At 37.7% G+C, this 13,481-nt stretch overlaps 1 protein-coding gene across 1 annotated transcript in view; it reads right to left on the reverse strand.

The window, feature by feature from the left end:
• Window positions 1-211: 211 nt before the first annotated feature.
• Window positions 212-13,481, reverse strand: part of LOC124799463 (CAD protein-like) — a 61,097-nt gene continuing 47,827 nt past the window's right edge. Inside the window, exons 11-13 of the mRNA XM_047262926.1 lie at window positions 6,992-7,170; window positions 3,806-4,010; window positions 212-499 (exon numbers count right to left, since the gene is read on the reverse strand). Of these exons, the coding sequence (XP_047118882.1) occupies window positions 302-499; window positions 3,806-4,010; window positions 6,992-7,170 (582 nt within the window). The 3' untranslated portion in view covers window positions 212-301. The remainder of the gene's footprint in view (window positions 500-3,805; window positions 4,011-6,991; window positions 7,171-13,481) is intronic.

Genomic DNA, 13,481 nt, shown 5'->3' on the forward strand with positions numbered 1-13,481 from the left:
ACTTTCTTTATTAATAACTGAATATTGCTAGATTTTTTTACATTTTGTTAGTTGTGACTGGCTGTTTTTACAGAACAGCTTCATATGAATTTCACATTTGTCATAAAAAAATACAGCGAATACAATTTTTTGAGTGTCTTAGATCCTCTCTATGGAATGTTGCATTCTAATATATAATCACAATACTGACTCAAAATAGAAATAACTGTGATAAAAAAAATATATATGTTTATCACTCATGGGTACATATCACAGTGTAAAGGTTGAAAGGTTCCTCACAATGCATCTGAAAAAGTTTCTATCAACATCGCCCAAGAACCATTGCAAGCAGTGCCATACGAACATACATTCCACATTCTGCTTGGCGGAAATAAGCTGCTCTCGGATCAATGTCAAGCTCTGGGCTGATCTCGAACACACGTGGAAGAGGATGCAGAACAACCATTTTGCGTTTGGCCAGTGTCATCAATTCAGGAGTAACTACAAAATGTCCACAAGCCTGTGAACAGAAAACACAATTTTTTCTATGAAAAATAATGCTGGGGAATATTATTCTCAGTTACAAGTTACTCCAATAATATTGAGTAGTGCTGGTTTTCTATATCATTTACATCTGGTTACTTCAAAAAGGAGACATTAAGTTGCAGACAGGCGCGCGGGTTTTCTATATCATTTACATCTGGTGGTGGATTAACTTTTCTACTTCTTACCACTGTACATTAATCCGTAGAAAGAATTCCAGGTCTTGTTGGGTACCAGGTTCAATAATGAGAAGTTTGATTATTTTTTGCCTTGGTAAATATAGTTGGTCTGGTATCCTTCCACCCATTCCATCAGACACAAACTATACTCTCAATTAAGCTGCAGCACCAAAACATTTAAAGCAAGTAAAAGCACACATGCATATACGCCTTTCTTCCATTGTTCATACAGGGTGACACACAATAACGGGAATGTTTGAAATGAGTAGTGGCAGCCATGGGCAGCTGGCAACACTGCAGGTTCATGACAGTTAGCAAGTAAACAGTCCACCATTTCAGTAATTATGGATCAGTAGAACAGACAACAGCAAGAGTTAACCATAAATATGTTTTATGAAAACGATGATAGTTTGGTAATGGCGTATAGGGAGCTTTCGATATTTTTATAATTTAGAACGTCATGATGCCATTCCATCGAAACATGTGATAAAATTTTGGATTAATAACTTTGAAGAGATTGGATCTGCCCTCAAAAAGAAACCAACAGGATGGCCAAGAAGTGTGCATTCTCCAGTGAACATTGACGCTGTACACGAGTCTGCCTTACGGAGCCCACGACAGGACAGTGTTCACAGAGTTCTTCATCTTGATTTAAAGTTTCACCTGTACAAACTACAGATGGTGCAACAATTAAAGGACAACGATTACTGGTTACGATTAGGATTCTGTCAACAAATGATGATAAAAATAAACAATGACAATAAATTTCTAAACAAGCTGTGGATGTCAGATCAGGCACATATCCATCTCACATGTTATGTGAATGAACAAAACTACCATTACTGGGCAAACACAAATCCTAATGACATTCATGAGCACCCTTTACATGCTAGTAAAGTGACAGTATTGAGTGGTGTTTCATCACATGGGCCATATTTTTTCACAAATGAACAGGGACAAACAATAACTGTCAATGCTGATCATTATGTGGAGAAGTCACAGACTTTCATTACACCTGCATTGAACAACTTTCCAAACGTTCAAGAAGCCTTGTTTCAACAGGATGGAGTGACCTCACACATGGCACGGCAATCAATGGCATATGTGTGAGAACTGTTTGGCAACTGTGTGATCTCACAATTTGGTAACATTCCCTTGCCCCCTGGATCACCAGATTTACACATTTGTTATTTTTTTCTTGTAGGTCTACCTAAGAGCAAAGTCTACACAACTCAGCCAAGAACCCTGGATGAGTTAAAACAGAGAATCCGGGATGCAATTCACAGTACCCTAACTGAGATGTTGCAGCAGTTAACGAGGAATCTCAACAGCAGATTTCAGGAATGCGTTCGTACAGAAGGATGCCATCTAAAAGACATAATTTTTTAAAAATAAGTTTTCAATTACTATGAATGCAATTTTTTTCCTTCATCACTTCTAGTTTTATTGGATTGTGGAAATGTTCTCAGTTTTCTGTGTCATCCCCTATTTCACCTAGGCACTTCCAGCATCATATTAATCCTTTACAAGTCAGTAACATGTAAAGCCACGGAATTATTTAATGGCTATGGTTTTACATTTCTACTATAACTAAATTAGAGAGCTGTGGGACTGTACACACAGATGCTCTGGAAAAAGTAAGAGAATAATCACTGTAAAAATTTTACTACAGGTTTAGTTTTGAATGTGAATACCACATTTTTTTCTATTCCTATTTATTCCATTTTTAGGGCCTACACATATAATTAGCAGACACTTATTTAGAAAGGATAATTATAATAATGATAATAATAAAAGTTTTTTGTATGTCAGTTTGAAATTTACATAGTGAAAGGTATTTCACCACTTTTTACGCTCAATTAACAGCGAAATCCCACTTAGTATAGCAGTTAATATGAAATCTGACTGTGGTAGTTGCAGACAAGTGAGCAAGTACATTGTTCTTCTAAAACATAATTTCGTTCTTTATCAAATGAAATTGCTTTCTCTGCACCAATTCATTGTGAAAAAAATCCAAAGAGAGGTATATTATGGACTGTAACTGTTTCCACACAATCAATAGAAGTTATGTATGCTATGTAAGTATCTCAATGATGCTTTGAGATGATGCGTGTCTTTGTAGTATTCTTTCATAGGAATATTTGTACTCTGATTGTTCCCTTCTCTCAAGTAAATTTAATGATATTTAACTCTGACAGCAAAGACATTGATGATCATTTTATTATAATCTTTGCCACACAGTCACATCACATGAAGAAACTCAAACAGAACACATACAAAAATTTTTACTCCAAATGGTATCCTTCCAAAAGTGAATGAATTATCCTTAGAGGAGGTGAGGCACTTCTCTCTCTCTATAGTATCCCTTTTGGGCTGTCGTGGAATAACAAATGCCTGTTTCATGAAATCAATTGCCATTTCAGAGTAAAGATGAGCACAGACAGAATGTTGCCATTTGCTCTGTGCAGACAGATGATTGGCAGCCAACAGTTTGTCAACAGTCTTTCATCATGGGTAAAATTTTCCATGTTTCCAGCGGCGTACGGCCAACTGGTTATTTTGCATACTTCCACAATCAGAAACAGAAACTCACAGTAGTTTTATCTATCTCTCTCCAACATAAGTCTGCATAGCTTCATTTCAGTTACCAAGTGCAATACATTCATTGTATCTCGGCAAATGATAAGTATGCAGTTCCCTACAAATTAATGTTGTCTGCCCAAATGCCTTCATAAAGATACCAGATTACCCCTCTACCTTTTTGTCTGCCAACAATATTTACTCTTCCTAATGAATTATGTCAAATATGGTTTCAATGCAGCAGGTCAACGGATTTTGCTCCTGCAGATTGTTATTCTCTTCAGTTAATATTTTGATTTAACTTGGCATCACTGTTATTTGCCCAATCAGAAATGCTAGTCTTCTGTAAACATAAATAATGATCTTTGGGAGCTTTGCACATGTAATACACCCACATTTATAATAATAATAACAATAACAATAATAATTATTATTATTGTTATGATTGAGATGTCTGAAGTGAGAGGAGGATTAATTTTCTCATAAACTAAATTTAGAATCGTTACTGCATTCATAATATTTACCTTCTCATATGCTTCTTGGGATGGAAATCTCTCTCTCTGAATGCGGGTCATGTACAGGACATCCGTTTCTGGAAGAGCTTCCTCCAGCGTACTAAATTCTTCCTGTGGTATGCCTTTTGATGCAACAAACTGAACAACATTTAACGGCATTCCAAGATTTGGTGGATTCACATACCTCAGCTGCACGTTGTATAATGTAAGCAACCTAGAGAAAAACATTTTTTTTAATTTATTTTACATTGGCAGATATTACCTACAACACATTTTGTTCTGCACTAAAGTTCAAATTTGCACACATGTACATAAAAATGTTTTTAAGTATAAGACCACTTATCATAATAAAAACTTTTGTAACTTATTTTACTAATCATCCATTAAACGATTAAAGCAGATCAAAATTTGTGGGTACAAAATTGGCTCACTATGTTAAATATAAGAAATTAGCATTTTTTAACAGCATTTATGAAAACTTTGGCAGTTCTGTAAGATAATTCCACACACAAAAATTTTGTTACTGTCTTTTGGTAATGTTTAAAATGTTCGAGAGCTCAAAGTCCATGGATACATTTTGTGCTTTCTCCAAAATTTAGAGGTGAACATCTATGCTGGAGTTCATTCCTGACCAAGAAAATGTTAAAAATCAAGGGAAAGGGAACTGTGCTGTAAAAACAAAGAAACATTATTTCCCAACACAAGTGTAAAAGTATAGAAACTGAATCATTTTATAGTTAAACGGAGAAGGAGAAGAAGGTGGAAGAGATACTAAATGTATCATGTATAACTGTACTGAACAGCTGCTTCCAAAGCACACACAATTTTAACAGCAGCTATCTATAGATTTGGTAACAATAGAACAAACTGCCAGATCATCATAAACTGAAGAATATGCTGTCTATCAAATACATAATTAGGCTACTGAGGATTTTCATTGTTCTTACAGGAAACAGAAATCTTGGTTCAGTCCTTCATTTCTATCTCAGAGGCAACTTGAATTGAGAGAAAGTGTAAATAAACAATCATACAGAACATATTTTATGCCGTGTCTAGGAACCATGATCTCTTTTGTTATAGTAAACGAACAAACGAAGTCTGGATCACAACTTATCTTACTGATTACCAGTTTCAATTGATGTGACATATCACTTTCAGGTCTGGCGCTACACAGTGCAGTTTATCAACAACAGTGTAGAACTAATACCAATGTCAACATCAGTTTTACACAGCTATTGACAAACTGCCTTTCCTGTTACCTGACCTGAATATCATTTGCAGTGCAGATTGAAGCTGGTAGATGGTAATACGAGTTGTGACCCAGATAGTGTTTGTTTGTTTATTTATTTATTAGTAATGTAGGAATTATGAATATGAGTAGTTGGATTTGCCAGTGGAATGAACAGCAGCACTAATTCAATGAGGAACCTATTTTATGAAACCAAAACAAGCAGCAAGTGATGTTAACTTACTATGTTAAACTTCTTTCCTACATCCTTGGCTCGATCTGCAGCATTGCATTCAAATTTTACTTTACAAAAAACTAGGCATTCACGTGATTTGTAAAGTCACACAGCCTGCTAGGACTAAACGGATCCCACACTCATCCAATATGATGCAATTCCATTGCTTTCCAACAATAAAAATCACACTGCAGATTTTGGTAGTATTCAACTTTTCTAATCCCCAGATCCAATATTATGTTGCAAAATGATGTAAACTAGCCTCACATTTGTGCTTTAGTTAGGCAAACCTAATGTTGCTCCAGCACAGATCAATAACAGATTTTCATTTTTAATTCTCCCACAAATTCTGAAGACACACTAACAATTCTAAAAATTCATGACGTGCAAGTCCGAAGAGGAGCCAACATTGACTCTGACACTATCTAGTGTGGATCAAAGTGAAATTTACTCCAAAAAGAAAACTCATCTTCAAAAATTTGACACCAAGAAGATCAAAGAAAGCAACATAAAATAAAAAGACATTAAGACTCGTCGAGGAAACACTCATGGGCACAAAGTAAAAAGTGAAATTCATGGGCTAACTGTCAGCACCCTTTGAGATAAAGACTGGTGTGTGACAAGGTGATGGATTGTCACCACTGCTCTTCAACCTTCTTCTGGATAAAGTCATCTGAGAATGGGAGAAAGAATAGAAAACCTAGGACCACTGGAAACCCATTCAACTCTGATGAAAGAATGATGACATCGAGGTCAGTTGTTTAGCTTTCGCAGATGACCTCACGATGCTAGCGACCTGTGAAAATACGGCAATCAAAGCGACTGAAGTCCTCAAGGAATGCCCTGAGAAAACTGGACAACAAATTTGATTCGAGAAGATCAAGTTCATTTCCACTAAATTCAACACTCAGGAACTGAACACAAAACACGGGCAGATCAAATAAGTTCCACACTTCAAATATCTCGATGAGGTCATGGAACTTACAGGGTTGGAAAAGGAAGCACAGAAAGTTCGGTTACAAAAGCTCAACTGAGCATATGAGAGAATGCGTGAAACCTACAACAAGAAATGTACATCCATTCATACAAAGATCAAACATTATAATACAGTGATTAAACCTGAAGTGCCGTACGCGAGCGAAACCTTGGTACTTAATAGAAAAGGCAATTTGGAGAACATCTTCAATGAGAAAAGAAAGATCATGAGGAAAATGCTGGGACAAGAACTATCCAACCTTGCTGTAGGTATCACGAAACGAAGGCTGAAATTCTATGGGCACATTTATAGACTCCCATCTTCAAGGCTAACTCATAAGATTTTGACACACACACTGCAAAACAGAAGAACATTCTATGGATAGAAGAAGTAAAGTATGACTTGAAGAAGTCAAATATGACTTGGAAAAGTCATAGACAGGAACATCGGACATACTAGACAGCAAACTTTACCATCAGAAGATAAATATATGGGTAGTAAAGCCAGAGAATGAAGTCCCTAAAAGATCAGGGACCAAGCGGTCAGAAGAAAGGAAGAAAGCACATGGCAAAAGAGTGAAAGCTATATGGGCTATTAGAAAGGCGAATCATAAATGTAATGCGTGATCCAATTGGGTCCATATGCTCATAATAAGAATAATTCTAGAATGAATATTAGTGTGTGTAGATAATATATAAGCACACAATTCATAATGAAAAATACAGCTATACATTCAGAAACTAAATATACAAATACCTGGCAAGAGAATGCACTGTCCTTCCATGCCTAAGATCTCCCACCATTGTTATTGTCAGGCCATTCACAGTGCCTATCTCTTCTCGAATTGTGAACACATCCAGCAGTGCCTGGGTAGGGTGTTCACCAGTACCATCACCGGCATTCAGCAGGGGCTTACGGCAATGCTGAGCTGCACGCTAAAAAACGAAAAAAAAAAACCCTTGAGCAAAGTTTCACATGATTTATTTTCACTTTTAAGAGAACAGAATGAAGAAAGTAATGAGTAAGTACTCAGTTTCTTACAGCACTCTCACTTTTAAGAAAAAGAGTTCAAAAGAACCAGAATATTTGGGAACATATAAAAATCTAAACAGCGATTGAAAAGCACATTATTTATGAAGCAGTACCTAATAGCATGTTCATTTGTTTCACTACATATCCTTGCAAAAATTCTATAGTTCTGCTCTTCCAGTTACCTCATCAAAATTTTGTTTTACAAAACTACAACTGTAAGCAGTAATGAAAAAATGTGTTGCAGACAAATGGAGCCTGGCTTAATAAACTTCTCATAAAAATATCTCTAAACTTAAGGGATACCCCTTAAGTGACAACTCCAATGTGACAAGAAGAAATAACATACAAGACCATAGACATAAACCAAAATCTCTAGATGACATTCAAGTGGACAAGGTCAATGCTAATGTTAAATAACCACCATTTTGGATACAGAAAAAACAACTGATATTTGTTTATGTCAAGCTGAAGCACAATTTCATATCACCACCTCAACACCTTAAACTATGAAATTAAATTGTTTATTAGTGCAACTAGATACATGATTTGTTCAACACATTTTGGATTTGACTGCCAGTTCTGAGTCAAATGAATATTCATGAAGGGGAAAAAAAACACATTAGTAAGTAAACTGCACTTTAGTGATAAAGAATTAAGTCAACTATTATTAAAAATTGAAGAATATGCAAAATAAAGTACGGCCAAAAAGATCCTTGGAACTTTGTGGTTGGATAAACACTCTGGCAGCATAAAAAGTATTATAGCTATTTTTGAAAGAGGTGTAAATAAAATGGCTATGATGGCATACTACATGATGGAAATGTAGTTAGTTAATGACGTTCAGTTAACCCCAACACAGAAGTTGTCATTACATTTACACACGCAAATCAACAAACTAAAATGTCAACTGAGGGAAAACAGAAATATAGAGCTCGCGATGTTGACATAGCGAGAACAGAAACCTATCAAGATACTATAAAAATGGGAAGTACTGCCACTACCATTTTCATTTTTGTTTAGACTTTAAACCAGAAAAAATGTGTTCATGCTTGTAAATGGCAAAATCATGTGATCTAGAAGTGTCACTCAAAATACCAGTCAAATATGCTGGACATGATAACAGTCAAATAATCTGTCACATGCCGTATATTCGAATAATTCGTGCCCTCGAATAATCCGTGCACCCCAATTTTGAGGAAGAGGAAAAAAAATTATTATTTGCTTTATTTACAAACAAACAAAAATTGTTCCAACTTTGAGGTGTTCAAAAGCATGTATAATAACTACTGGTTTGAAGTAACGCTGCTGTACAGATTGATACATCGTTAAAACGCAACCGATTCAGCGGCGTGCAGCTGGCCGGCTCGCCCATTAGACGGGCGGGCGGCCGGGAAACATCACCGCCAGCCGGGAGTCTACGCGTACGTACAATAGGGGAAAAAAAAGTGAATTATCTTGTTTAAGAATTTGTTAATACGGTATGTGCAATAAAATATTTTAGTCAATACCGGTACGTTTCCTCTCTTACCACTTTATTCATCACTTTCATCGTCCTTACTAGCGGGAGAATCTTTGTCGTCTTCATCATCTTCCCATAGAGTGTCATCCTCTGTTCCATCCAGTGAATTTGTGATTCCACATTTTTTGAAAGATTTTTCCACCAGTGGTTGCGGAATGGAGTCCCATACACTTTTCACCCATTCACAAAGCTGGGGCAAATCCGGCCGTTTGATTTTTCCACTAGGTGTGAACTTACGGTTTTCATCAGCCATCCATCGCGTATATCGCAGTTTAAGTGCAGCTTTGAATGGCCGATTTATACACACATCTAGTGGTTGTAGGATGGATGTTAGGCCTCCAGGGATATTGACCAAGTCAGTTTTCCCTTTTTCTAATTTGTCTCGCACTTCCTTAGTTGTATATCCGCAGAAGCTGTCCAGGACCAACATGTTGCGTAAATTCAGTTCCCCCATCAACCGCTCCATCTGCGCACATACAGATGGTGTACCATGTTGATGGAAGCAGTCACGAAGAAGGAGTTAGCCACAATTAACTCATACCCTATTTTCACGCCCTCCCAATGGGACGACCTAGTTGACATCGTAGATATGTGGGTGAGGCAAGAGTTCTGGTCTGGTAGGATAAAGATGGATCCCGACACCATATATGCCATAGAACAAATGAGACTAAAATACGGGAATAACGCCGCCTAGTTCAGTAAAGATCACCATGCGAGGCCATCACCAGACGTAGCGGAGACTTGCTGAAACCACCGGCCAGCCATTTAGGCCGTTCGCTTTCTACTTCTCTCACTATCCCTCTTACTATTCTTTAATCTTTCTTTTATTTTAAAAAAAAGAGGAAAAAGCACAAAGTCAAGCAAATACGATAAAGCCAAGAATTTTTCTCCCCAAACCACCATGTTAGAAGGAGAAGCCCCTCGCGCGCTAGTACTTCGTTCCCAGACGAGGACATCTTCCTCCTTGATGTGTGCGCAGACGCACCAGGACGACGTTGCAAAACATGAGTCACCCAGTCAATTATAAAGTTCATTGTCCATCCACCCTTTCGGATTCGCTCTCACTAATACCGGTATGCCTTTTACTGATATTTTCGGAATAGTCTTCCCTTTAAGTATCACGTAAGGTGGTAGCTCTCGTCCATCGCCAGTTACACACGACACCACTGTACATCTCTGTTTCTCACTGTTGCCAGTTCGTATCATGATGCTTGATTCTCCTTTCCTATTCACTGTGTTGTCGAGCGGCATCTCAAAATAGACTGGCGTTTGATCCGCATTACCAATTTGCGATAATATATAGGACTGTTTACGGCGCAGATTTATCACATAACGATGAAAATTCACTATTTTTTCCTCGTAATCGCCTGGAAGTCTCTGAGCCATAGTAGTTTTCCTCCGGAATCCTAAACCATTTTGGTTGAAAAATCTTGACAGCCAGCCCCGGATAGCTTTGAAACTGGTAATGCCTAGTTATTTGGCTAAAGACAATGCTTTAAGTTTGCACATTTCACTCGTCACCGCGCATCCGTATTGTCGCTTCTCATCTACATAATCGCAGAGCCTTTTCTCGAGGTCTGGATGCTTCGCTTTTTGGCTGTGAAATGCCCGGCGATTACTACAGTTTCTTGAAGCTGCGTTTTATTTTTTCGCCAGTCGCGAATACAACTCTCATTCACGTCGTACTTTCTTTCTGCTGCACAGTTTCCAATATTCTCGGCTTCTTCAATAATTTTTCCTTTTTCTTTAGCAGTGTACGAGCGATAATGAGTACTTGTAGCCACAATTAACAAGTTTGAAGATGTTAATACTTTACTCCTAACGTGCTACTGATGGGTCACAGACTGAGGCCCCAACAATGCAACAGTATAATTGGATGTATTGTTGGACGCGGAGCAGTACCAACAATGATTCGAATAATCTGCGCACCCCAGTTTTTCACCCTAAAATTCGGAAATAAACATGCGCGGATTATTCGAGTATATACGGTATATTACTTTAGGCTGTCACTACTGCATCTTTGTCAAAGATTACAACAATGAGTAACTGTTTATGGTAGACAATGGAGCAAACATCCCTGTCCTAACAGCAACAGGAAACAACAAAATAGAAAGGACTGAATTTAAACTGTTTGTAGCAAATGGTTCTTAGAGCCCATCCTTTTGTTGTTGTTGTTGTTGTTGTTGTTGTTGTATTCAGTCCAGAGACTGGTTTCATGCAGCTCTCCATGCTACTGTATCCTGTGCAAGCTCATTCATCTCCCAGTATCTACTGCAACCTACATCCTTCTGAATCTGCTTAGTGTATTCATCTCTTGGTCTCCATCTACGATTTTTACCCTCCACACTGCCCTCCAATACTAAATTGATGATCCCTTGATGCCTCAGAACATGTCCTACCAACCGATCCCTTCTTCTAGTCAAGTTGTGCCACAAATTTCTCTTCTCCCCAATTCTATTCAGTACCACCTCATTAGTTATGTGATCTACCCATCTAATCTTCAGCATTCTTCTGTAGCACAACATTTCGAAAGCTTCTATTCTCTTCTTGTCCAAATCATTTATCGTCCATGTTTCACTTCCACACATGGCTGCAATCCATACAAATACTTTCTTAAAACACGTCCCGAGATACAAACCTATACTCGATGTTAAACTTCTGTTCTTCAAAACTGCTTTCCTTGCCATTGCTAGTCTACATTTTATATCCTCTCTACTTCAACCATCATCAGTTATTTTGCTCCCCAAATAGCAAAACTCCTTTACTACTTTAAGTGTCATTTACTAATCTAATTCCCCCAGCATCATCCAATTTAACTCGAGTACATTCCATTATTCTCGTCATGCTTTTGATGATGTTCACCTTATATCCCCCTTTCAAGACACTGTCCTTCCGTTAAATTGCTCTTCCGGGTCCTTTGCTGTCTCTGACAGAATTACAATGTCATCGGCAAACCTCAAAGTTTTTATTTCCTTTCCATGGATTTTAATACCTACTCCAAATTTTTCTTTTGTTTCCTTTCCTGCTTGCTCAATATACAGATTGAATAACATCGGGGAGAGGCTACAATCCTGTCTCACTCCCTTCCCAAACGCTGCTTCCCTTTCATGCCCCTCGACTCTTATAACTGCCATCTGTTTTCCGTACAAATTGTAAATAGCCTTTTGCTCCCTGTATTTGACCCCTGCCACCTTCAGAATTTGAATGAGTATTCCAGTCAACACTGTCAAAAGCTTTATCTAAGTTTACAAAAGCTAGAAACATAGGTTTGCCTTTCCTTAATCTGTCTTCTAAGATACGTCTTAGAGTCACTATTGCCTCACATTTTCCAACATTTCTATAAAATCCAAACTGGTCTTCCCTGAGGTCTGTTTCTACCAGTTTTTCCATTCATCTGTAAAAAAATTCGTGTTAGTAATTTGCAGCAGTGACTTATTAAACTGATAGTTCAGTAATTTTCACACCTGTCAACACCTGCTTTCTTTGGGATTTGAATTAGCATATTCTTCTTGAAGTCTGAGGGTATTTTGCCTGTCTCATACATCTCACTCACCAGATGGTAGAGTTTAGTCATGGCTGTCTCTCCCAAGACTATCAGAAATTTTAATGGAATGATGTCTATTCCCGGGGCCTCGTTTCGACTTAGATCTTTCAGTGCTCTGTCAAACTCTTCACACAGTATCATATATCCCATTTCATCTTCATCTCCGTTCTCTTCCATTTCCATAATATTGTCCTGAAGTACATCGCTCTTGTATAGACCCTCTACATACTCCTTCCACCTTTCTGCTTTCCCTTCTTTGCTTAGACCTGGGTTTCCATCTGAGCTCTTGATATTCATACAAGTGGTTCCCTTTTCTCCAAAGGTGTCTAATTTTCATATAGGCAGTATCTGTCTTACCCCTAGTGATATATGCCTCTACATCCTTACATCTGTCCTCTAGCCATCCCTGCTTAGCCATTTTGCACTTCCTGTCTATCTCATTTTTGAGACGTTTGTATTCCTTTTTGCTGCTTCATTTACTGCATTTTTATATTTTCTCCTTTCATCAATTAAATTGAATATTTCTTCTGTTACCCAAGGATTTCTACTAGCCCTCATTTTCTTACCTACGTGATCCTCTGCTGCTTTCACTATTTCATCTCTTGAAGCTACCCATTCTTCTTCTCCTGTATTTCTTTCCCCCGTTCTTGTCAATCATTCCCTCTTTCTGAAATTCTCTACAACATATGTTTTTTTTCAGGTCCCATCTCCTTACATTCCCACCTTTTTGCCGTTTCTTCAGTTTTAATCTACAGTTCATAACCAATAGATTGTGGTCAGAGTCCACATCTGCCCTGGAAATGTCTTACAATTTAAAACGTGGTTCCAAAATCTGTCTTACCATTATATAATCTATCTGAAACCTTCCAGTGTCTCCAGGCCTCTTCCATGTATACAACCTCCTTTCACGATTCTTGAACCAAGTGTTATATACGGTTAAGTTATGCTCTGTGCGAAATTCTACCAGGCAGCTTCCTCTTTCATTCCTTACCCCCATTCCATATTCACCTACTACTTTTCCTTCTCTTCCTTTTCCTACACTGGAATTCCAGTCACACATAAATATTAAATGTTCATTTTCATTTCCTTTCACTATCTGCATAATTTCTTTTATTTCATCATACATTTCTTCTATCTCTTCATCATCTGCG

The sequence above is a fragment of the Schistocerca piceifrons genome, chromosome 1, assembly GCF_021461385.2.
Source record: "Schistocerca piceifrons isolate TAMUIC-IGC-003096 chromosome 1, iqSchPice1.1, whole genome shotgun sequence".
Classification (NCBI taxonomy): Eukaryota; Metazoa; Arthropoda; class Insecta; order Orthoptera; family Acrididae; genus Schistocerca; species Schistocerca piceifrons.